The following is a 25308-nucleotide window of genomic DNA, read 5'->3' as shown; positions in this document are numbered from 1 at the left end:
TGTAATATTTCCATTATATTGAATAATAAAATTTGAAAGTAGGTAGAGATTAAAGAACCCCAAATATAAAATTCAGCTCCCTTTTCTAAATAAGAGATATCCTTAAATGGGACGAAGAGAATGTTTTTTTTAAAAAGGTGGAGTGTTTTACTTTCAGTAGAGTAAGTGGTTGAAAAAAAAAATTGTTCAGATGCAACCCAGCCAATCTTGAGTGGATCATTATTTCCTTGTCTGTTTCCGTTTATCTGGTGCTGTTTTCTACCAAATTTGCCTCACTAATTTAGAAGTATTGTAGACAATTAAAGCAATAAATTTGTAACCATTCGTTTTAAACCAGGTGGAATAATATCTAAAAGATGGATGTTTAACAATCTAACATTTTACAACTAAGCTGGTTACTGTATCTACACCAAGGCTCTTCAAACTTGGCAAGTTTAAGACTTGTGGACTTCAACTCCCAGAATTCCCCAGCTAACACGACTGGAGGAGGAATTCTGGGAGTTGAAGTCCACAAGTCTTAAAGTTTGAAGACCCCTGATCTACACGGCCTTGCATACCTCAGAGATTAAGGTGTAAAGGGAATAATTTTACAACCACTAATTAAAAAGGAAGGTAGCTATAAAAAGGTGTTTCCCAGATTGGGCCTTTGCTTTCTCCTTCAACTTCTCACTAGATGGCAGTCTTAGATTTTGAAAGCTGGTATCATAAGCTGGAAAGACAGACTCTGAAAGACAGTGGCTAACCTGTCTTAATATAGCGGCTTTTGAGCAAAACTGCAGTACATGAGAAGTTAATCTGAAACACACGTATTTTGTCCTTGAGACAAGCTAAGGAACTTACATTAAAATTCAGCAGGGGGCTTACGTGTTTGTGTAAAATTAGGGGTACGAGTTGAGTCCCAAGCGAGAGAAGGCGGCCTTAGGGGTAGGCTACCAATTTTGCTGTAGGTTATACACTCTGTGGTGTTTAGGATACCGCTCTAGTCTACTTACCTCTCCCAAGACATCTTTATTATTTTGATACACGAGGGATACTTTTATATATAACAGTTTTGCAGTCTATCCAGAGAACTTTGGGCCTTAGTCACATTCAAAATATAATAAATGCATTGAGATGTGTGTTCAGGCGCATTGTTAAACAAACACTTTGGCGCTTTTTATTTGCTAGACACAGTTAAGAAGCTTCAAGATCAAAAGCATGACATGGAAAGAGAGATCAAGACCCTGCACAGGCGGCTGAGGGTGAGTCACCTTGTTGGTTGGGCTGAGGGAGGGAGGGAGAGACTGGCCCAGAGTCACCCAGTGGCCTTTCATACATAAGGTGAACTCTCACCGTCTCCCGTTTTCTAGCCCGGTACCTTAACCACCAGGTTAGACCAGAACAGCTCCGGCTACCTTCTAATTCTTCTCCGTAAGGGTTTGAAAAGAACGCATGTCTCTTTTGCTGTTCTCTATCCATAGTTCATAAGGACCCACGTAGGTCATTAGATCCCTCCTTCGGGTGAGAATCCAGAGCTGAGGGGCGCTGGACGCCTGCCACAACCCCACCTGAGCGCCTTCAGTGGAGGGAAGGTGCCGCCTCTCTTGCTTCCCCATTCTGCTCTCAAACCGCTCCTACTGAAAGGGAGATCAGATGCACACAGAATCCACACCCTGGAATGGGAACCTGCCCTGCCTTGGGCTTTTCGCGGCTTCAGCCTGTGCTGGATCCTATTCAGGAACCGATCAGCTACTATCACAAGATCTTGCCACAATATTACTGTTCAATGAAAGATCCCTCACCCTGGATCTCTTATCTTTCGTTTCAACTTCCCATTGTTTCTGTTAGGGATATTGAAGCTGTCTTTTTGAATGTTGTTTCTGTGTTCTGGGATCACTATGCAGTCCATGCATTGCATTTTACTCCGTTGCAGACTTGCTAAGCAGTCTTTCCACATCCTCATTCACATTGCTAATACAAGGGCCTCAGGCTGAATTTTGTACCACCCATTCCCTCCAGTTTGATAAGAACACTGAGAAGGGCTTGTCTGGTTTTGGAGCCAGCTCCAGAGCTACTTGATTGTCCTTCAGCCCACACTTGCTGACTGAGATATTTTGCCAAATAGTTCGCTATAATCAAGTGCATTTTATCTATTGCATTTATGCTACTAAGAAATTTCCAGATCAAAAAATAAGATTAATCTGGAATGACTTATTTTTGAACTTTTTCTTTTTTTTTGCTAATTATTTTTATTCACCATCTTGTTTACAAAGTGTTTACCGATCCGAGTCTCATCCTAGAGTCCTTCAAGGTATCTGGCTTTCTGACTTTTTGAAGTTACGACATCCTTCCCTGGGGCTCCTTATGACCGGATTTGAAGTATAGGATTTTAAATTCATTCACAATCATCGTGTATTCCTTCGCTCCATTGTTTCTCCGAGTGTGGATTGCAAACTCCAAGAAGATGGCCAAAGGGTTGTTGGAGAGGGCAGGGGGTTGTCGTGAGAGAGAGCGCCACCCTGTCAGGTCTTCCCAAGCAGGCTGCCAGCTGTCAGGCTTGCAATCAGCAGCTCTTTGGGATTTTATCCCCCACCCCCGCAGCTGAGCACACAATCTCAAAAGATGCCCCTTCCGGTTGAATTGCACCCCTGTCGGTTCCCTGCCTGGGAATCCACGGCCTGATCCCTGCTTATTTTCAGGAAGAGTCTGCAGAGTGGCGCCAATTTCAAGCAGACTTGCAGACTGCTGTGGTCATTGCTAATGACATCAAATCTGAAGCCCAGGAGGAAATTGGGGACTTGAAGCGCAGGCTGCATGAAGCTCAAGAAAAGAATGAAAAGCTCACCAAAGAGCTCGAGGAAATAAAGTCACGCAAGTATGTTAATCAAACGTAATCATCATTTATAATTCATTTATGGGTAATTCCTTAACATTTCTGAAAGCTGCACAGCGCACAGTTGCTGAGCACGAGAGAATAGCTGATAATTTACAGGGGGAGGGTTTTTTTTTGCTCATCTGTTAGAAGAGATTTATAAAACGATAAATTTATCCTTTTATTTTTTTTAACTACGGATAGTCCTCAACTTGTAACTGGTTGCTCGGTGACCTTTGAAGTTACAACAGCCCTCCCCAGGGCTACTTACGACTGGATTTGAAGTTCCCGTAGCCACACACCCTCAGTGGTCACACCATCCTGCTTTGGGTACTCAGCAGCCAGCCTTAAGTCACCACAATTTATGACATTTTTTGCTTCTGATTTCCAACAGACTCCCATTTCTAGACGATGAATTTGCTTAGCGAGTACCACAGAAAAGGTTGTAAAATCAGGCTAAGTCACGTAGTAACCTGCTTAAGAGCCACGGTGGCCCAGTGGTTAGAATGTAGTACTGCAGGTTGCTTTTGCTGCCTGCCGGCTGCCTACAGTTTAACAGTTCTAATCTCACCAGGCTCAAGGTTGACTCAGCTTTCTGCCCTTCCGAGGTGGGTAAAAGGAGGACTCAAAATTGCTTTGGGAAATATGTAAACTGCTTAGAGAGGGCTGTAAAGCGGTATATAAATCTTAAGGGCTATTGCTGTTAATGACCAACACGACCTACAGCCATAATTCCAGGCTCAATTACTGTTATACATTTGCAATCACAATCAGGACCAGAATTTCCACTGCTAAGCAAAGTGCTTGTGAAATGACTTGCACCTGATTTTACCTTTTTTTTTTTTTTGCCATGTTAAGCGAATGGCGGCAGTTGTTAAGCGAACCAGATGTCATTATGTGAATCTGGCTTCTCCCATTGATTTTGTTTGTCGGAAGTCGAATGGGAAGATCAGAAATGGTGGCCATGTGGATCCTGGGATGCTGCAGCCATCGTCAATATATATGTGCCAAGCACCTGAATGTCATCATGTGACTAGGGGGGGGCTGCAACAGTCATAAACGGGAGGAACAGTCACACATCACCATTGTAGTGCCGTTGTAACCAACATTACCAACAGAAAAAGAGATGGGGCCCCCCGTCCCAGTCTTCCTCTGTGTCAAACTCACAGCCCAGGGACCAGGCATGTCACACGCTAGCCACGTCCACGCCCGGTTCAGCAAAGGAGAGAAAAGTCACGAAAAAGACACGAGTTTGACACTCCTGCTCTAAGGCATTAAAAGCCAATCGCAATAAGATTTTCTCTCCTTAATTTCGCTAGGAATTTTTCCTTTTGATTCTTCTGTAAGAGCCTCCTGTCTGTTTTGAAAAACTGTCTGAAGGAAAACTCTCCTTTAGCCAAACTTCTGCTTGCTGCCTCTGTTAGAGTGCTGGTGGAAGAGGCCTTGAACCAGGGTCCTTCTGGACCGGGAGGCTCCTTAGCCGCCCATACATGGAGGCTATCAAAGTCAGGACCACCTCCTGAGATGTGGAACAGAAACTCCCCATTTGCTATGGAAAATTGTCAGGCAGTTGCTAAGTATTTGTCACAAAACGTCTCTAGAATGTTAATGGCTAGGTTTTTCTAATCTTCTAATTTCTTTAAAAATGACGGATGTTTAGGACCTATGCATGAACATTGTGTAAAGTTCAGTATTAGAAGTATTTTAGAATTGATTTGTTTACTTTATACTGGTGAAACTCGACAAATTAGAATATCGTGCAAAAAAAGGAGCATCTGAATGAGCAGTGCCCAATTTATTAAGTATAAAATACATTCTTTTTGCTTTAGCTACAGCGCTCTCTTCCTTGAGCACATCTGTAGATCACTGCATATAGAAGATGCCCTGGCGGTACTTCAAAGCGTGAAAAAATGCTTCTTCGTTCCAAAATGGCCCCGTTTTGACTTAGCTCCCTGTATTTCATGTAGTAAAAGAGATCGAGCTTGTTATGTCCCTTCAGAGTTTTAGCCGTTCAAAAGATGAAGTGGTCCCTGCATCCTTCAGGCACTCTGTGTGATGCGCTAGTCAGACCCGTTAAAAGTTGGGTTTCTGCTGCCCCGCAGGCAAGAAGAGGAGCGTGGCCGAGTTTACAACTACATGAATGCTGTGGAAAGAGATTTGGCAGCCTTGCGGCAAGGCATGGGGCTGAGCAGGAGGTCCTCCACCTCTTCGGAACCGACCCCCACGGTCAAAACACTCATCAAGTCCTTTGATAGCGCCTCACAAGGTATTTTTTTCTTTAAAGAGTTGCATAAAATTAGTGAAATATTATACGGGGACTCCATATCAGACTCTCATTCCCACAGGGTGATTTGATGATAAACGTAGCTTTATTTTACGAGGTGTATTTTCTTTTCTTATGTCCTGCCTTTAATTTGCATGTCTTACTGTTCCCTATTGATTGCCTGCACTCTGCATAGCCCTACAAAAGGGTTTACTGGGATGAGTCGGTCTGTGTGTAGGAGTTGCAGAAGAAAAGTGGGCCAGTAAAGTGGCTGAAAGGAAAGGGCAGCTCAGAGGTACTTTCCAGTGGGACAAATGCCTTCCCAAATAAGGTCATCACTAGTTGGCATCCATTTTAAAATAGATCTGTATTCCGTTGCAGTTTTTAAAAATACAGAGAAAACAAATTATAACAGAAGTCTCCAACCTTTCTGGATTGGTGGCAGGGAAGGGAGGAGGGGTAGGTACCTTTACACCTGCACACATGTGAATGGGGCTGTGAACACACACACACAATGCAAACGGGGGCATGAGCGCCCCCATGACACAAATGGGGCCAACAGCATCCGCGTGACACTTGCAACAATATAACATGAGTTGGGGGTATAAGCATGCATACACGTGCGTGCACTGGCCAACCACTTATGTGGTCCACTGGTTGGGGACCTTTGACTTACAGCACAGCAAAAACACTAAGAACAAACACAGAAACTTTGCTAAGAGAGGCTATATACAGCCATCCAGTGAGTAATCTGCTTTAAGTTCTTTTAACGAAACAAGCAAAAAAGAATAAACAAACAATAATTTTCAAAAATTAAAGGAATTGCACACTTCCTGAATCCAGTCCGTGAAGCATGGAGGAATAACATCTCTCCAGTCTCTCGGTGTAATTTACTTAGCTATTTCCCACAACCAATACAACCAAAGTTCCACAAAAGATTTTGGAATGTGATTAGAACATTTATCCACCTATCTAGTTATATATGCTACAGAAAGGAACCAGAAAGGAACCAGCCGCACCTCGGGCCAAATCATATGGGACAATGCATCATCAGACTTTTCTGTTGCCTACAAAGAAAATCTACACTCCGTCCTTTGGGGTGAGCATGGAATAAAAGCTTCCCAATGAATTGATTTGCAGCCTCAAATTCAAAGAAACAGACTTGATACTTTTAAAGATTTGATGTTCTATTGATGTTGTATTATCAGATATTCCAGCTCTACAGTATTCCATTCTTCATAAATGTTGATAGTTTCCACTTTAAAGATATTTTAATTTTCTGATATAAATACAGAAACTCTCATATCAAAAAGCTCTGAATGGCGCTTAGAAAATCAGCACATTGACAATATTTCCATAGGTCAATTGCAAAAGGCCACACGGCTTGGATCCGCGCATGTAATACGCTCGTTCCATTATGCCAACACCAGCTAAAGAAGTGGCAGTTGTGATTTCACATTGTTGTGTATAGAGTAATAATTTATTAAATGTATATGCTGCCCAAATCCCAATGACTCCCGGGCAGTATACACATTGCTGGAAACATTTAAAAAGCAAGGAAGCAACAACAAAAACAAATGAAGATGGCAGAAAGGGTTAAGAATAAAGAAAACAGCTGAAACATGAGGCCATCTCTGGACATTTTTTGAGACTGCTAAAGCATCTGGTCCTTGTTCAACTGTCAAAAGCATTTTAGAAAAATACCAGTTTAGTCTCTTTAGATCTAAGTATCACAGACCCATCGGGGTCTCTTTCATTCACGTTAGTATCATTTAATTTTCCCATTGTGTGCACCAATTACATTCTTAGTTTATCTATTATTTTTAATTTCAGTTTGTATCCTAGGAGTAAAAGCAGCATTAAAACTTAAACAATCCACCCTTAAAGTAAATTGTTCTACATTCTGCTCACTGTTTAAAGTCCTCAGTGTGAAGGAACTGGCTGATATGTATTAGACATAGGCAGACAGAAGGAAATTTAAAAACTCCCCTGCTGTAAGAGGTGTCCATGCTTTTGGGGGGCGAGGCGGGGGGGAGCTTACGGGGCAGCACCTGGGACTCTGCAGATTGTGCCTTCTGGAACATCCCCCTTGAAATGCCAATTCCGGGAAATTTTCTTTGCCCCCTTCAGTCTAGATCTTACCCTAAGAAAGACGTGAAAGGGCCCAGGCCGCATGGAGGCCCACAACAGGAGACACCTATCCAGGGAGACCTGAACTTCCTTGCCCACCATGCTTGTTTCTGTTTACTTGATATGAGAAAAAGGTGGAGAGGGTTTCTTCTGAGATGCTTATGCCATGAGATATAAAACTGGAGCCACTTTCTTCTTCCATAGTTCCTAGTCCTGCTGGAGCTACAATCCCCCGAACTCCACTGAGCCCAAGTCCTTTGAAAACCCCCCCGGCAGCTGCCGTCTCCCCAATGCAGGTCAGTGCATTTATGGGTTTGATCAAGCCTGGCGCAGGTTGGCCTTACACAAAGAAAACAAACCGGGAAGGTTTTTCAAGGGAAGAGGGTCCATATTATTTATCATTGGCTTCCCAAAATAATATCCAAATCACGTCAGTTGTGGACCTCCTGCTGTTTCTCTGGAGACGCCAGGACCGTCCACGTGGCTTCGCGTGTACCTCTTAGCGGGAACGATCCACATATTTCTTAGGCTGCAAAAAGGGCAGCTTTCTTTACTGAGCCACAGTTAGAAATGCTAGTTTAAAACTCCTTACAAGCCATGATTAACTGGAACAATCAGAACTGCAGTGCCTGAGATCCAGAAATCGGGGGGCCCGTTCAGCAGTGGATTGTGTGAGAAATAGAAACGGGGGCGAACTCTCGTGTGGCTCTGGCTTGTTACTTGTTCCTGTTTTCGCAAGTGCCCCTCATCAGGAATACCAGCAACACAGGAAGTCCTTATTTTAAGAACAAAAATTGGGATGATCAATTAGCTTGATCAATTAGCAACATGACCATTAAGCAAGACATCACAGGAGCATGATTTTACTGCCGGCTGCTCCATTGCCTCTACATAGCCAACTGTGCAGATCTCGTGATTGTGAGATATGGCAACAGTTGTAAATGTGAAGATTGGTCATAAAGTTACTTTTCCAGCACTATCGTAACTTTGAGCCGTCGCTGAACAGGACTGTAGTTAAGCCAGGACCATCTGCAAAATACTTGAGAGATTGGCTTGTCCCCAGTTGCTGAGCTTAGGGGGTGCCCTCCATTAAAAGCTGGCGCCTTGCGGGACGTGGGCAGGGTACCTTCCCCATTAGGGCCACACTCTGTGGGGCAGGATCCCCCCAGAGACCACGACTTTCTCTCCTTTGGAAACCTTCCTTTGGGTCCCAGGCTTGGGCTTGATGCTTGTCATTTGGGCCATTTGCTTAATGGCCCGTTTGGTTTTCTAGATTTTGTTGTTTATTAGACTAGGTTAGTCTGGGCTGTTGGCTTTATTTAATATTTTTAGCTGCTTTTATATCTTGTCTAGTTTTGTACATCTCCCAGAGTCTACTGGGATTGGTCAGACAATAAATTTAACTAAATAATGGCTAAACCAGGCTTCGTGACTCCCAGGGTAGCCTACATCTGGTTAGCCTAACAGATTCCTACAAAGGGTCCTTAAGGTACCAATTCTGTCTTCACCACTGTGAATGTGATGATTAATTACAGTGTAATTAAAATACTCAATTGCCCTCTGGGGAATCTTGAAACAAGGTCTCCAGCCGAGTGTGACAACTACAGTCTTTGGAACTAGCTGTTTATTTTCCCTAGTGACAGTGGATCTGCAACTGAGAACCCAGCGTAAGCTGATGGCTCGGCTAGTTTTAAACCTGATCTTCTGCCGTGACTTGCTCAGCTAAATCACAGTGAGCTTCCGGGGTTAGTGGCGCCTCTCTTGGCGATGTGTTTAAAATTCAGATAGGAGCATAATATCTAAGTGGTGAACGACAGCAGTTGAGATTTAGCAAACTGCTTCCTTTTCTCAAAAATAATTTCCCCCCTCTGCAGAGACACTCCATCAGTGGACCAATATCTGCTCCTAAGCCGCTTGCTACGTTATCAGACAAAAGGTCCAGCTATGCGGAACTTCCAGTTCAAGGTACGAAATGTCTTTTGCTACGAACCTCACCAGGCACATTTTTAGAATCCTCCAGGATCTTCCATAGGGGGTTGAGCTGGGAGGACCTTTGCCGAAGCAGATCAGCTCCACATCTTCACCCCAAGGTGGAGTTAGTGGCAGCCTGCAATATCTTTCCAAGACCTGGCTGGGCTGAATTGTGGTTTGTTGCCTGTCTCTGCTGGACCGTTCCAGAACATGAGAGTGGTCTGCCTTGGAAGCGCCTTCCGATGGTGGCTGAGCCCAAAGGCGAGACACTTCACTGCTCCAGTGGGCAAACGGTTCTCTCGGCCAACACCCCCCACCCCCCCACCCCAAGGATTGTTTTAAGAACATGGGAATTCCTGGAGTGTTACTAAAGTTGCACGTGTGTTTAGAGAAACTTTGTGTGGCTTTTCTATCACTTCTGTTGAAAAGTAATCACATTGGGACAGATCTCTCCTGCCCTATGCTGAGGCTTTCATTTTAGGACCAGCCCTATTGATGAAGATATTGTACTTGTAAGTGGATGGGATGAGATCCCAAAAACTGTGAGAAGCATGTTTTGCGTTTTACAAGCCATCTTCTCTCTGCACATATGAACAAGGTGCTTTTTAAAGAAGGGCCCAGACTCCTTTGTTTAATGAGAAAAAAAAAACAAATCCAAATTTTCCTCCGTATAGAGAGTTCTCCCTATCACACCTGCACAGATCTCAGATACAACCTATGTTCCTTATTCACTTTTGCTACTATTAGCACAGTATTTCTTGAACAAAAAAAAAAAAAAAATGAGACAATAGTGAACAAGAATGTTTATTTCTCCATTTCCAAATATTTTTCTGGTGCTTGGTAGGTTTACTTATCAACTTTTCCTTTCAAAGGCCCCTTCCGGTAAGAATGAATGGTTGGTTCTCAGATCTGGGTGTAGCTCTTTGATTTACGGCTGGGCTTTTTAAAATAGACTTTCACAAGAATAGTTTTCATGCGAACAAGGAATAGGCTTCCTTTTGAACTTGGACAAATAACAGCAAAGCATCAACAATAGAAATTCTTCCACGGCTTAAAATAATACTGGTGCTCTGGTCTTTTCTAGTTGTTTTTGGAATGCCTTTGGCATTATTTAATATACACGGGGAAGTAAATTGGAATTCAAATTAGTGTACTGTATACAGAACTGGGAAAGGGCCCGCTGCCTGCCCAGCCCTTTCATGAGCGCCATTTCCTTCTGCCCTAGACCAGAAAATACTACATAACTGGGTTTTTGTGCAACATCGTTTGGTTTATTTTACCTAACCACTTTTATCCCATTCTTTTAACTGAAAAATAATTTTCAGTGTGGTTTGGAATAAAAGCATTCCAAAATTAAACAAATACAGCATAGTAAAAACAGGGTGATAAGCTAGAGAAAAGAAGCTATAGTGCACATGGTAACAATTTAAGACATAATCAGGTTCTCAGTAGAAGAAAAGGATATTCAGCCCATGGAAGAATGTATTTGAGAGAAGAGAAAAGCCATTTTTTGTTTGCAGAGTAATTTGCTAGCCAAGTTGCGGCACCAGAAAATTCTGTCTTGCAGCCCAAGTGACCACTTCTTTATAGCTGAAGGCAGCACGATTCTGCTCTGCACTTTAAAGGTTAGATGAACCTTTTGTTTAAGTCTCATGTTTGGGACCTGCCACATATGAAGCAGTAACAAATACTTGGTCTTTTATTGTATTGGGTCGTCATCCACGCTGCCTCCTCTCCCTGTAGGCAGGATCACTCGGGCTTGTGCTGAGGTTGAGGTGACGTTTCCTCCTTCCCTTTCCATGCAGATCATTTGCTGAGAACTTCTTCTACCAGCAGACCCGCTTCTCTGCCAAGAGTTCCTGCTATGGAAAGCGCTAAATCTCTCTCTGGTAATAATGGGTACTATGGAAGCAAGCAATTCTTCGGATACTGTGCTGTGAACGCCCTTAGAAAATGTACATGTGTAAGAGTATACAAATAAGACTTCTGGATATGTTGGTATGAAGGGCCACTTCATTATAACATCAGCGGTTTGTGAAATAACACATAGAAATGGGTGACTCTCAACCTTAACTTTAGTCTAATCCCAGTAAACACAGTTAACAGGTGATATGTAAGGGAAATCGTTATTGCTATGTGATATTCTTCCGTTTGCAATCAGACAGAAGAAATGTAGATAGATTAAAGCTGACACAGGAGATTTGTTCCTTGCCAAACACATTTTGAGATGTGTCTGGAGTAGAACTACTACAACTTAAGATCTAGATTAGTAGAATAGAATGGTTTCTTTCTGAATAACATCTTAAGTCCTTAAAATATGTTCTTGGAAGTTCAGGAACAAGCCTGGATCGTGCTCCTTTGACCAAACTCAGTGGCCGCAGTATCTACTAGCACCAGGGTGGGGTTGCTCACAGGACTAAAATGCTTAGATTGCAAATGTCGGGTCCATTATGAAATTGAACACTGGGCTTTCCGATTTTCCATCCAAGTGTCTCGCCGAAGCAGTGAAGAAATCAAGCGGGAGATGACCGCTCCTGATGGAACATCTCCAGCCTCCCTCGTAGCAATTGGGACCGCTTCGCCACAACTGTCGCTCTCATCTTCACCCACAGCGTCGGTCACTCCTACAACACGGAGTCGAATAAGGTACAGCTCACTGCTCCTTTCCACTTGGGCCCTGACCAGCAGAGCTAGTGAGGTTCATCACTGGGCTTCCTAACCCCGAGCATGCTAGCGAGGGCTGACTGGCACCTCCCTCGCCACTTGGGAGCATGTCTGGAGCACTGTTGGAGCATTCGCTGGCCTTCGCTTGTGTGCTTTTGAAGCATCTCCTTGGCCGGATGCCAGGCCCTCCCCTCTCTTGCTTCTGGCTAGTTGCTGTTCATCTCCAACATGGTGCAAAAATGCTCCTCTCTCTCTCTCTCTCGTTCCTGCACCCTTTGAAATCCACCGCTGCATCAGGAGTGGATGAGCTGAGTCGTATCTAAGGTGCCCCCTGTGAGCTCCTTTAAGGGTGGATGAGGCATATTTAGATACCGTAACACACAGCAGTCTGAGAAGACAGCATGGAAGGGAACTTAAAACACGAGTTTCTGCTCAACCACTTTGATACTCTGAGAAAAAAGAAATCTTTCCCACATCACTCTCTTGTTACACTTTTTGGGAGGAATTTTGCACCTTGCGTAGTCCAAACCTCCCAGGCTTTGCTGGGTGCAGTTAGAGCAGCCTTCCAATTAAGGGCCCTTGAAAGAGAAGGCGGCGGCTGCACGAGCCCTTGAGGAAGACATTCGCTTTTAAGCAAGTCTCCACACTTGTGCTTACAGCTGCCAGCCATCTCTATCATCTGTTGAGCTTCTACATTATCCTCCCATGTCCGGCAGGAAAGATCAGTGAAGGTCCAATAAAACTGATTTATTGCTAAGCATGTCACTACACAAGAATATTCTCAATTAATGGGTCAGTACCTGCTTGGATCCATGGAATCTGGTCTGCTTGTGGCTACGTAGAGATTCTAGGCTGATAACCTCTTTTACCTCTGCCCCCAGGTTCTGCCACTCCTTCCCCTACATCTCTCTGGTTCTAGGTTGGTTTCCTGGGGCACCCGAAATCCTGTCAGCACTTCTTGTTTCTGAGGCCATTTACCATCCAATCTTTCTGCTCTCCAGATTAGACGTGTCCCTTCCCCCACCCCACCCTGGGTGCTTCTCCTACTGGTTGTCCTTCCAAGTGGTTTATCAGATTGGTGTGCCTTGGCATCAGTGGTGGGATTGAAATGGTGTTGCCACCAGTTCGGTGGGTGGGGCTTGGTGGGTGCGCTTTGCGTGTGTGCACACGCTTTGTGTGCACGCGCGTGCCAAATGCGCCATTTGCGCAGGCGCAGAGGCATTTCTAACTCGCCTCCTGCAAGCCTGCACGATCTCCCGGTCACTTAAGCAGCTGACCCACAGCACCATTCTGTGCCACGCAAAGCAGCTGCGCTTCAAATTCGGAGGATAAAGGGGAGTATGGGAGCCTGGGTCGGTGGGTGGGCCCAACAGCAGAGCAGTGGAGAGAACCGGTTGGGTCTCCGCTGTTCATTGCTCCTACCGGCTCTCCAGAACCGGGAAGAACCGATCAAGTACCACCACCGCTTGGCATTCTCCACAGGTTCTCAACAAAATTCCTTTTCTTTTTCAAATTGAATTATATATGTTGGATGGGTTATTCTGAATATCTTGATTAGTGAAAAAAGAGCTTTCTAGAATACAATGCTAACATAGGATGAGGTAGCTTGATTTGAATACAAGAATGCTTCTTTTAATGTAGCTAAAACTAGCATCTGTTTTTTAGTAGCTGCTACCACATGGTGGTTTGTCTGCTAAAATACTTAACTATTTGTTTGTTTTGCTTTTAAGCTGCCCATTTCCCAAGACTGTAGTAGCTAACAATATCAAAATATAAAATATAACCCCATAAAATCATAACCTTCAACTCGTACTGATGTTACTTTGATTCAAGCCAGCTTTGTCCAGCTTGCAATAAAGCACCCCAGGTTGACAATTACATTATAAAGAATAGATATTTTACTTTGAGCTAAGCAGGTGTAAATTCGTAGTGCCATCCTGATGAAAGGATAGGTTATTAAACCATTTCTGTATGTTTATTTAATATATTAGTATGGATGTTAAACAATTTATTAGATACATAAGTATTAAAATAAGGTTATCTTTAGAAATGAAAAAAAGTATGGCTAAACAATAGGCTAGTCAAGGTCTATAATGCCAGCATAAAAAACAGTTAAACTGGTTTGGGCTTGGAATGCAGTTGACCTAACAGACAGACTCATTGGTAAGATTAATATTTGTTGTAAACCACTTCTCATTGTGTCCACCCAGCTCATTTTATTTGTTTCCTGAAACATTATTTTCAAAACAAAGAACTTGACATAAAATGTGTTCCTCTCTGGAATTTAGAAACAAGCTGTACTGTTCTTTTGCAGTGTTACGGGTGGTTAGATTTTTGTTTTCTTTTTAAAGAAAGATTTGGTTTAGACTTTTAAAATATTCTTAAACGTGTAGTTTATGTTCTTACATCCATAGGTATCTAGTTAAAACTCTATCAATCACCAGACCCATCGACGACGAAGCAGGGTTGGCAAAGCAGGGGTAATTTTAGGGAATCATTGCAAAGACATTGAAGATTTTTAGGATTACAGACTGACTCAAAATGGGTGCAGAATGAGAATGAAAAATGGGTTTGAGCTGGGCTGGGTAGGTGGAAGTGAGGAAGCCCCACAAAACATAACACGTGCCATTTCTTAAATCACATTTTAGCATGCTGGTGACTGCTAAATAGATCGTATCGGCTTCAAAGTAGGGGAGAAGTGATCAAACAAGAGAAGGGGGAGGGGGTGTGTGTTTTGCTACTGAGAGAATTGCAGAATTATGAAAGTTAAAAAAAAAACAAAAGAGAGATGTTTGCAGGTTTTCCCCTTTTTGGTGGGTTGAATATAATGCTTTTCTTTATTTCGAAACATTACGTTGAACTAATTTTACCACCACTTGAAGACTTACGCTATATTTTCCATGCATTTCCTTTCTGAAAATGGCAAGAAACTAGTGGGCCCTGGAAGTCAGATTAGCCAGCACATTTTGAAACTTTAGAGGATCTACAGAAATCATTATTTAGACTTCTGGTTTGTCAGGTGAGGTTCTCCGTGCCAGCTACTATGAAAACTAATTTTTGTCATTCGCATTTCATTCTGTCCTTCCTTTTGCATCCTTCCTTTCGTGATTCTTTTCCACCATTTCTTTGATATTAGTATAACTCCTGTCCCGCAGTGGGTTGGCTGTGCCGAATTATCTCATGGCAAGTTGGCCGTGGGCAATTGTCATAGACCCCATTCAAGGATGTTGACATTTTCCTTCTTTCTCCTCAATCTCCCCTGTGCCACCTTTTCCTATCTCCCCACAGCCACTGCGCGCCACCTGCCTCATTGTCCTTCGGCCTGAACGCTTCTCTTCCACATCCATGCCCAGGACCAAACCCACAGTTTTGTGTCTGGAACAGGCTTCCTGAAAAGGGCCACACACAAAATTTTGCTCATCCCTAGTGAAATACAAAAATAATCATAATCCAGTTTTGGAAAGAGGCTGAAACAAGCTTCTTGCTGTTCTCTGCCGCTTCCAAACTTGGGTGATAGAAAGCAGTTCCCTGAAGACTAGCCTTTCTCCATCTGGAGGTGCAGCATCCTTGATTGATCCCAGGGAGCATAAGCAGATCCTAATATGGTTGGTCCTAGGTGGGAAATGTCAGGCTGGATTAAGAATTGGAAAAGTACCCTGGAAGAAGGCAGCAAAACAGCTGCCACGTTGCATGGTGTGGCATTGGCCCATTCCACGCACTGCTAACAGGCGGGCACACTTTGGGCCCCTTCCTTGAAACTGGACCCTCTGATGGGACCTGAGATGGGTGCCTTTTGGTTAGAGTCCCCGCCCTCTGGAACAGCCCCCTCCCCTCCTGACACATGGTTGGCCCCCAACCCAGGTCACCTTAGGAAGGCATTCCAAGCCTGGATCCCCACCTGGAGGGGAGCCGCCATCATCGCCTGTTGCAGGGTTTCTCAGCCTTGGCTGCTTGAAGTTGTGTGGACTTCAACTCCTAGGGGGGGAATTCTGGGAACTGAAGCCCACACATCTTCAAGCAGCCAAGGCCGAGGGACAATATGGCCTGTTGTGGGTTTTGCCATTTCATTGTTTATTTTGCTTTCTTGTCTTCCGGTTTATTGTAAACTACCCAGAGCCCCAACGTTCACATTGTGCAGCCTGTAAATTAAAATTAACTTTAAAAGAAAACAGCATGAATCATGAAGACTCGATCGGAGGAGTTTACCTTTCCAAGTTTGAAATGAATGGATTTGGGCAATAAACAACCACCTGTTGCTTTCAAGGCAATTGGCACAGGAAAAGGTCCTCCTGGATTTGGCCATGGCACTGCCAGATGTCTGTACATTTCCGGACCCGGAGGCAGCTGTTATGCGCCCCTTCCTTTTTTCTCAAGGAAAAGGCCTCCCTGTGAAATGCGGGGTTTCTGCCTCAAGCTTCATCCCCTCCCCCACCGTGTCAGCACAAGCAAGGCCTCCTGGGACTTCCATGCACCTGGGAAAGGCATGAATAGGGGGCATGAATGCTCCAGGGCTGCTGCCCCTCCCAGAAGAATTGCAACCCATCGACCTGTGCCTGGCTCCTGCCTGGCCTCTGCTTCTTGGCCAGAGAACAGGGAGGCCCCTCCGTGTGCAAGGGGACCTCTCTGGGTTTTAAGATGACTGCAGGAGATGTCAGGCTGTTCTCTTCCCAGGTGGCCACCCACTTGCGTTGCCTCGGGGGGCGGGGAGGGGGTGCCTCAGTAGTTAACGCCCCAACCGGTCAAGGTGACATTCTGAGCCAGCCAGGAGTTGCAGGGAGATGTTATCGGTTGATTCTCTAAATTTGGATTAAAGTTTAGGAACGCTTACATCTCATGTATATGTATCAAACGCTTCTGACTGATTCCATTATTGATAGATAGATGATAGATAGGTAGATAGATAGATAGATAGATAGATAGATGATAGATAGATAAATATGATAAGTGTAGAGAGAGAGATGATAGGTAGATAGGTAGAAGATAGATGATAGATAGATAGATAGATAGATAGATAGATAGATAGATGATAGATAGGTAGATAGATAGATAGATAGATAGCCGTTTTTTGTTTGAATTTGGTGCTGGCTTTCTGCTTTATTTGAATGTTTTTTTATGGCTGCCAAGCCTGACACACAAGATTAAAAAGAACCCAATACACAAGCCTGAGGATGGCAGATGAGATCATGCTGAAATGTTGCTATAATAAAAGCACAAATATTAAGACATGGGAAAATACCCGAAGAAACCTAAATACCATACATATAAATATCCGCAAAAACGTGTGTGTGTGTGTGTGTATACATACATACACACACACACATACATACACACACACACACACACACACACACACATACATACATACATACATATATAAGGCCCGTTTTGCCCACATTTTTCCAAATCTGCCCCCGGCGTGCTGAGCAACCCACCCAGCCTGGCTGCAGCCTCTTAGGCGAGGGCGCTCCTGGTGGCGGAAGGGGCTCTTGGCGCAGGGCCTCCTGCCCAGGCATGGCACAGCAGGCAGGTGGGCCCTCTGGATGTGTGGGGGGCTTCCATTGAGCAAACACTCTTCCTTCCTTTCTAGGGAGGAGAGGAAAGACCCTCTGTCTGCCCTGGCGAGGGAGTACGGGGGCTCCAAGAGAAACGCTCTGCTGAAGTGGTGCCAGAAGAAGACCGAGGGCTATGAGGTAAGCGTGGCTGTTTGGAGCACAGGCGGGTGAGGGAAAGGGGGGAGCCAGGCTGTGCCACCCTCCGCCACCTCCGCCGCGGGGGAGCCGGTATGTCCTGTGCCTGCAGGAACAGATCCTGTGCGTCCCAGCTGAACAGTTATTAATAGCTACGCTGGTTACTTTGCACAAGGTAAATATCGTTCCTGGCAGAGTAGCTGACACTCCTGTTCCCAGAGGTTGAAATGGCTGGTTTTTCCTCACGCGCATGTGAAGAGAAAGAGCGCAGAACGGAGCCTCTCAGTAGGAAAAAGCCAAAAAGCAGCGGAGACTAATCTCTGCTGGTCTCTTAGACGGTGGAAGTTTATTTCCCTGCTCAAAAGAACCACACGGCAGTCCTCTCATTCTTTGTTCTCCTTTGGGCGATCCAGAAAGAGAGCCTGCCAACCATTAAGGCTACTCATTTTAATCAGTGCTATCAAAAACCCGGAGATGCCGAAGCCTCTGGAGGAAATTAGCTGCAACACCTGTTGATCACCTGCCCAGAGAGATTTTTGTTACATCAAATACTTCTGGGCAAATTGGAAGTCACTGCAGTAGCATACAGGAATTAAAGCAATAACTACAGCCAAGTAAAGTGCCTTAAAGAGCTCTTCAGTCTAAGTTTCTGAAAGCGACCCTTGCTCAGCACCAAGGCCTGGCTCGATCAGAGCTTGGCTGCACCTCACATGGAGCCCTGTCCGTGTTTGGCTGAAGCACCTTTCTAAGGCTGAGTCCTGGGTTCATCTTGGCCTCCTGAAGGAGCTCTTTTTTTACCATCCCTGGGAAGGCAAACGGACTCCAGTCGGTTGGCATTTTCTTCCCTCTCATTCAAGACAGTATCATCCCTCAACCCAGATAAAGTTTTAATGGAATTTAAACAGAAAAATGAATCTCCTTTATCATTCAAGAGATAGGTGTGGTCCTGGATAAGAAGGAAGAAAAAGGTTTTTAGATATTAACCAACACTTTAACAAAAGGCCGTTTTTCATGAGAATCCTTTCAAGCTGTAAGACAAACCAGGCTGGCAATCCAGCTTTACAAAGCAATGCTTCTAAAGACACGCAAACTCTGGGTCCTGCATCAGACAGAAAAATCTTTACAGAGATTTTGTTTTGAATTAACACCAAATGTTTCCCTTATAGTCAATTATAGTCAAAAACATCCACCCGCATTATTGTCCTCTAGTAGGTTCTCCATTGTCCTTTATGTTGGTTTATTCTGGAGTCTCTAGGCCACAGGTGTCAAACTTGCTGTGTCATGTTGCCGTCACATGACCTACCATGACGATTTTTCCCTTTGCGGAGCTGGGGTGGGTGTGGCCTGCACATGACGCATCCAGCCCACGGGCTGCCAGTTGGACATTCATTCTAGGCAAATACACCGACTTCCTGTGGAGTTCTATGTGTGTCTGCTCAGATACGGAGGCCAAGTAACTACTGTGCCCATTGTGCTACCCTTGGCCCCTAATGTTCCTAACTCGGTGGTTAGCAATAACAATTATAGACTTACATACCACTTCACAGTGCTTTTACAGCCCTCTCTAAGTGGTTTACAGAGTCTGCCTCTTGCCCCCAACAATCTGGGTCCTCATTTTACCCACCTCAGAAGGATGGAAGATCTGAGCCAGCCTGGAGCCTGGTGAGATTCGAACTGCCAAACGTCTGGCAGCCGGCAGTCAGCAGAAGGAGCCTGCAGTACTGCACTCTGACCACTGTGCCATCATAGCTCAATTAGATATTGCAGTTTATTTTCTGATCAGGAGATTAGTCTTCTTTCGACAAGATCTATCTGGGGCTCGTAGACATCAATTGATATCCTCTTCTCAACATTAATTGTTTCAGGTCTGGGGCGGCGGTGGGCGGGGTTCCCCCATGTCTTAAATATGCCTCTATTTTATGGATCTAGGACTGTAAACAAGAAAAGTAAATGTATCCAAAGAAGGTTGAGGCATATGAGCTCCAATTTGTCTGCTACTCCCATGATTAATAGCATAGACCACCCAGTGCTCCAGGTGTGGATTTTCTGCACTGAATCAGGTCTGGCAGGAGTAGGGAGCCTGCAGGATTCCTTGGACACTGTTGTGTTTGTTCGGAGAAGCAAGCCTTCATCATGGGATTGTCTGCTTCATTTCATAATCTCAGCGCCACGTATCCAAAAGGGTGTTTCTGGTGGATCTGACACCAGTTAGATAAAGAAAGCACCTAAGGAATGAAGGACAAGTTGTAATTCTTTGGTTTTTATACTTTTGTTTTCCTTAACGAAGTCAAGTGGTTTACAGTATTATGAATCCCAAACAGGCACCTTAAAGAGGATTCTAGTGAAGTAAAGTTGAAATATCAGGAAGTAGTAAATTCTGTGACTAGGAAAAGAGGGTGGCAGGAGAGAGAATTCCAAAGAATTCCGACATCACCTGGGATCATTTTATGGGAGGGGAATTGAGTTTCTCTGCCTTGTATATTTTATATTTAGATACATCTTTTTAATCAAGGTATGTCTATAAAAAGATAGGTTTGTTCATGGGTGGGGTATTTTTTTTGTTCTATTTCTTTTTACACTTCCAAATTCAGCAAATAGTTCAGTTATTTCTGGAGGATTCCTTTTTCCCCATTTACCTTGTGACTACATTTTCTCGGCCCTGAAACAGGCTGCAGCTTCCATTAAAGGGCAGTTGATCCACCGGTTTGTTTCTACAGCTATCAAATATCACTGTAGTTTTCTGATATTCTGATACACATTTCCATTTACAATAGAAAGGAATAAACAGAATATTGTTGTCAGAGAAGGATTGTCTGGTTAACAAATACATAAACCAACCTGGTGCCCATTTGTAATCGTGGAATTAATCCTGCCTCTAGAGAAATACAATTGCTTAACGAGTATTGGTTGGCAATAGTTACCTATACCAACATTTCTGTGCTGACAAATGTATTTAATTGAGAAAGAAACTTAGCAACTTGTGTAAACTAAGTGGTCTCTCGGCAAAATGTTAGATACCTCATGCCTTTGTGTTTGAGCATCCCCCAGAGAGAGATAAGCCCTCGGCATTTAGTTGTTGTTGGTTTAGCAAATTGAGCAAACAGTGCCATGGACGGTGGCAAGGTTGCCGTCAGTCAGCAGTTCCTGTAACGTTACTCCTACAGGCTCCTTTGGAGAAATCTTCCTCTACCTTTCCTTTGCTTAGAATTAATGCTAAACCTAGTTGGGCATTTGCCGGTGACCTTAAACAGTTGAAATGATCTCAGATAAACCCCCGAATCAGGGGAAGCCCCAAGTGTTTCAAGAACCTAAGCAAACTGCAGGGCTGCCAGAGATGACTGCCTGTGGCAGAGATCCCAGCCAAGTGAGTGCGAGTGCTAAGCATTTTCTCATCGTCCACGCGACAAACGAAATCGAGCGAGAACACCGCGCACATCTTGCTTTCCAGCCGCTGCATTTGTAAGAATCTTGTATCCTTTTTAAAAAAAAGAAGAAGAAGAAGCCACTTTCAAGCTTGTTTAAAATTCCTGAGGCTGCATCAGTTTCAGACTTCTCAGGTACAAGCTGTAGGTCAGCTTACAGCGATCAGAGGGATGGAAGGGATCTCTTATCCGCTGCTCTTCTGGGGCTTTAATCTGACCCGGGGATGAGCTGTGTGCAAGAGAGGAACCCAAGCGGAGGCGTTTTCTGTGACAGAGCAAAACAAGCAGTGCAAAACTTTTTCTCTTGAGCGGTTCGTGTCAGTGGCTGAAAGAGGCTCTCCTTCCATAAGCCCAACATTTAAACGCTACTTCTACAAAAGACTCACAATTTGCTTGATGGAAACCCTGAAGCTGCAGGGTGTGAACCGATGCAGAGAGAACCTGAGACGAGGTCTGGGGTGGGCAGGAGGATGCTTGCATGACCAGAAAAGCTGAGCACCCCGAAGGGGCCCGCCAGGTATTCCTTCCAGCATCCCTTCTCGTCACCGCAGAGGGCAAGGCCTGGAGGGAAGAGCAGTCAGGCAGGGCATCCCTTGATCCAGAGACACAGCGGGAATTCTGAAGCAGACAGACATCCATCCATCAGGGAGGCTCCAGCTTGGCTTCCTGTTCTGAGTCGGGTGCAGATGGGCTTTGATTGCTTAAGTGACCCTTGTGATTCTTGGAGGCTGGCAGCCCAGGGTCCTCCCCCTCTCACCGCCTCCATTGCCTTTACTCGCTTACGGTTCTGTTTTATCTTGACTTGTGTTTTGGGTCTAAGGAAGTAAGCCCCTCGTTCCTGGAAGATGTGCTGTCCCTCACCTGTTTTTGGTTCCCCCATTTCAGAATATCGATATCACCAACTTCAGCAGCAGCTGGAACGATGGCTTGGCGTTCTGCGCTGTCCTCCACACTTACCTCCCAGCGCACATTCCCTACCAGGAGCTGAACAGTCAGGACAAGGTATGCTACTCGCCCGGGAGCTGCCCGAACCAGCCCGTGCCAGAAGCCGCCCTCACTGCTCCCTTTGTACACCCTGCCGTTCCTAGCAAAGGCCCAACAGGAACCGGACAAGGCTGCACCCCGGTCCTTTCTCCTTGGCCTGCATCCTAGCAGGCGTCCCGCATGGAATGATTGTGTCTGAGGGAGGCTCTGCAGGTATGCTTCTTTATTAAATTTATATGCCTCCCGTCTCACTCTGTTTCAGAGAAGAAACTTCACGCTGGCTTTCCAGGCCGCTGAGAGCGTTGGCATCAAATCCACTTTGGTAAGTCCTTGCAAAGACAGCAGTCTTGGGCACTGAAAAGAGTGCACGGTTGGGGCATGGAGAAGGGCATCCTGTGCAGGGCAGCGAAAGGGAGGAGCGGGAAGAGGGCAGAGGTGGCAGGCATCTTCAGCTGCCGGTCATCAGTTGCCATTTCTGTGCCTGTCACTCACAGGCACAGCCGAGAATAAGCAACAAATCTTGGTGCAAAGTGCTCCCTCTCCTTCCCTCCCTATCTCCCTTCTTCTCTCTTCTCTCTCCCTCCCCCTCCCTCTCTCCCTCCCTCCCTCCCCCCTCTCTCTGCCTCCCGCTCCCAGCCCAACAGGAAGGCCTGGTGACATCACAAGGGCCTGCTCTCCTTGCAGATGGGCGCTGAAACTGGTTCATGCAGATGGGCGGCCCAGACTGTCTGAATGCCAGCTGGGGCCTTCAGTGTAAGGAGGACCAGCCAGGCCCTGACCTGCTTCCAGAGGCAGCCGCCTCTGTTCCGAAAGCCTGCGGAGTTTTATTTATTAATGTAATTACTTTTATAGACAAGCTGGTATCCAGAGGGGAAGAAGTTAATTCTACGTGACTGGCGTCTTTTTTATGTCTCTCCTTTTTTTCCCTTCTTGTTTTCTTGGTAGGATATTAATGAAATGGTACGAACGGAGCGTCCAGACTGGCAGAACGTTATGCTCTACGTCACGGCAATTTACAAATACTTTGAAACCTGAGAGCAGGACAAGCGGAGAGAAGCAGAAACTCAAAGACTGTGCCCTAAAACCAACTGACCTCTTTTGGTGGACCCCTCCGGTCAGTTGAGCGAGCCAGGTTTAGTTACCAGAACGATTGGGCAAACTCAGCATTAAGTGTTAACGAAGATTTCGTCCTTTTCTTGCCAGAGACTAAACCGAATATAAGCTGCAAAAAGCACAAGGCTAAAGAAGGTCACCTGATTGTATCACAAAGACTTTCTTTAGAAAGTGTCCCTAAATGTTGGGTAAATATTATTTTTGTGACACCCCCAGTGCTCCCCAGAGCAAGAGAAGCGGCTTGTTGCAACCTCGTCAAAGCCGTTGGAGATCATCTCCGTCTCTTCAGCTAAAAGAAGCGCACAGGTGCCTTTTCCTTGCCGCGTTCACCTGTCTGCAGGTGCTGCCACCTGACCAGGGCTGCGCGCAGCCAAGGAGTCTGTGTCTTCAGGCGACCTCTTTCAAGGTTCGATTGTAATAAAGGTCCTGCCTCAATTAAATGGGGGGGGGGGTGTCTGGGGGAGCAGGCATATCCCCCCCCCCAGATTCCAGGAGACGACCACATGGAGATCTGTTGACTTTTCCTTGAGAAGAACTAACTTTTCCTTCTTGGCTTTTCTTTTTAACGGTGCTTCGGATAAAGTTTGTTTCAGATGAAGAGAATGTTTGGGTCACAGGACAGGATAAGCTTTTCAAAAACTGCTCAACGTTTCACCACGAAGATCTTAACCCCTGTGGGGTCTTGCAAGTGGCTTCGCAGTTTCTCCACCTCCCACCCCATGTAGCTGCTGCTGCTCCTGCATGTGGGGCTGAAGGAAAGGGGGCTTCCGGGACCCTCCCGGTGCAGCATCTTTAAAGGAGGAATGGGTGCCCCTCTCTGCAGGCTGAGCTCTTTGGGTTAAAACTGGTTGAATAGGTGGAATTAATCCTCATCGGGAGACGGAAGAACAACTTGGGAGCTCCGCCTGTGGCTTTGAACCAGCCTGGCCCAACGCTTGGGGGGGGGGGAGCAGCAGCAGCCTCCAGCAGACCAGGGAGTGTCTAGGCCCCCCCCCTCCCCCGAGAGGCCTTGGCAAAGAAGCAGCGCCAGGGTTCACTGCTGGGCAATGAAAGAAGGGGTTCCCCCCTCCCCCTTTTCCCTGGAGGGGCCAAGCGGTCATCTCCCCAAACCCCTTTTGCCTTTTTGAACACGCGTTTGCAAATGTACTTTGCTTTTTCCCACTCAACGTGCATTCTGCATTCTTCGATGTGCCTGGCAGAGGACTTTGAATGTTTTTGGTGTGTTGAGCTGTCAAGAATATAATCCAGTCCCACAGTTTAGCCTCGAAAACGCTCTTGGACGGGCACTGAAACCAGACTCGGTCCTGAAGCTAGTCAGAATGAACTCTGAAGAATGTAGCCAGGAATTTTTCTTGTGCCTCTTGTACATCATTCACAGTGCAAAAAAACATTTTACAAACTCTTTTAAGCTCACCTCTGTCAGCTGCCTCGTGGGTTCCCCACTCCCAACGCTCGCTTTCTGGTTTCCCTCAAAGGAGCCCGCAAATACCCGACAAATTTGCCTTGGGATTCCTTCTGTGGAGATGAGAGCATGAGAGGAAATCCATGGGGAGCTGGCTCTACGCCTCCCAGCAGTCTTCTGTTGGTCTTAAAGGGAGTCTTTGCGCCAAACGGGGCACTGCCGCCCCTGGAGTCTCTGGACACGGTGCTGGAAGGAAGGTGGCCTTCCGGTCTCTTCTTCCTTCCGGAGTCTAAAATGATGAGGCCTTGTGTCTTGTGTCCCGTTTCTCCCCACCCCCCCTGTTTTGCATCCTAGAAGACGACGTATATTTTTCTCGTAAGCAGATGGCAACTCATTGTAGCCCAGGAAGAGCGAGGCGAGTGAGTTTTATGCAGGAGTTGCTCCAGGAATTAATTCTTTCTCTGCCCTTCAAGGGAGGGAAGGAGGCGTCGGTGGAAGGGAGATGTGCAAAGGAGGAAAGGCCTACAGAACAGGGAAGGCTGGCTTTCTGGCAGTGACGATCTGTAACTTTTGTTAAAGATGGAATTGTATATTAAGATCTCACCCCCCACAAAAAATATTTTACCAAGGAAAACACTCAAAAGGGTGAAAGAAATCTAAAGGAGCTTCTCATTCTACCATAGAAGATCGCTTAACAGAGTTCTTTGTTACATTAAATATTCTTGAATTCTTTAGCCATCTTCTAAAAACCAATTAACTTATGTAAAAATATATTCTTGTTACGTTTGTCTTATTAAATATTTTGAATATGCGATAAAAAA

At 45.3% G+C, this 25308-nt stretch overlaps 1 protein-coding gene across 4 annotated transcripts in view; it reads left to right on the top strand.

Moving 5' to 3' along the window:
• SPECC1L (sperm antigen with calponin homology and coiled-coil domains 1 like) overlaps positions 1-25308 on the top strand; it is a 46342-nt gene extending 21034 nt beyond the window's left edge. Inside the window, exons 6-17 of one of the 4 annotated variants that reach the window (XM_026717057.2) lie at positions 1168-1241; positions 2679-2854; positions 4954-5117; positions 6091-6213; positions 7449-7540; positions 9119-9209; positions 11021-11104; positions 11705-11861; positions 17467-17569; positions 21874-21990; positions 22235-22294; positions 22918-25308. In XM_026717057.2, the coding sequence (XP_026572842.1) occupies positions 1168-1241; positions 2679-2854; positions 4954-5117; positions 6091-6213; positions 7449-7540; positions 9119-9209; positions 11021-11104; positions 11705-11861; positions 17467-17569; positions 21874-21990; positions 22235-22294; positions 22918-23007 (1331 nt within the window). In that variant the 3' untranslated portion in view covers positions 23008-25308. The remainder of the gene's footprint in view (positions 1-1167; positions 1242-2678; positions 2855-4953; positions 5118-6090; positions 6214-7448; positions 7541-9118; positions 9210-11020; positions 11105-11704; positions 11862-17466; positions 17570-21873; positions 21991-22234; positions 22295-22917) is intronic. The other 3 variants (XM_026717059.2, XM_087913527.1, XM_087913528.1) reach the window with 3 other exon arrangements.

This window comes from Pseudonaja textilis, chromosome 15 (genome assembly GCF_049901715.1).
Source record: "Pseudonaja textilis isolate UNSWEBS1 chromosome 15, rPseTex1.2, whole genome shotgun sequence".
NCBI lineage: Eukaryota > Metazoa > Chordata > Lepidosauria > Squamata > Elapidae > Pseudonaja > Pseudonaja textilis.
This window is presented reverse-complemented; position numbering and strand designations above follow the sequence as displayed.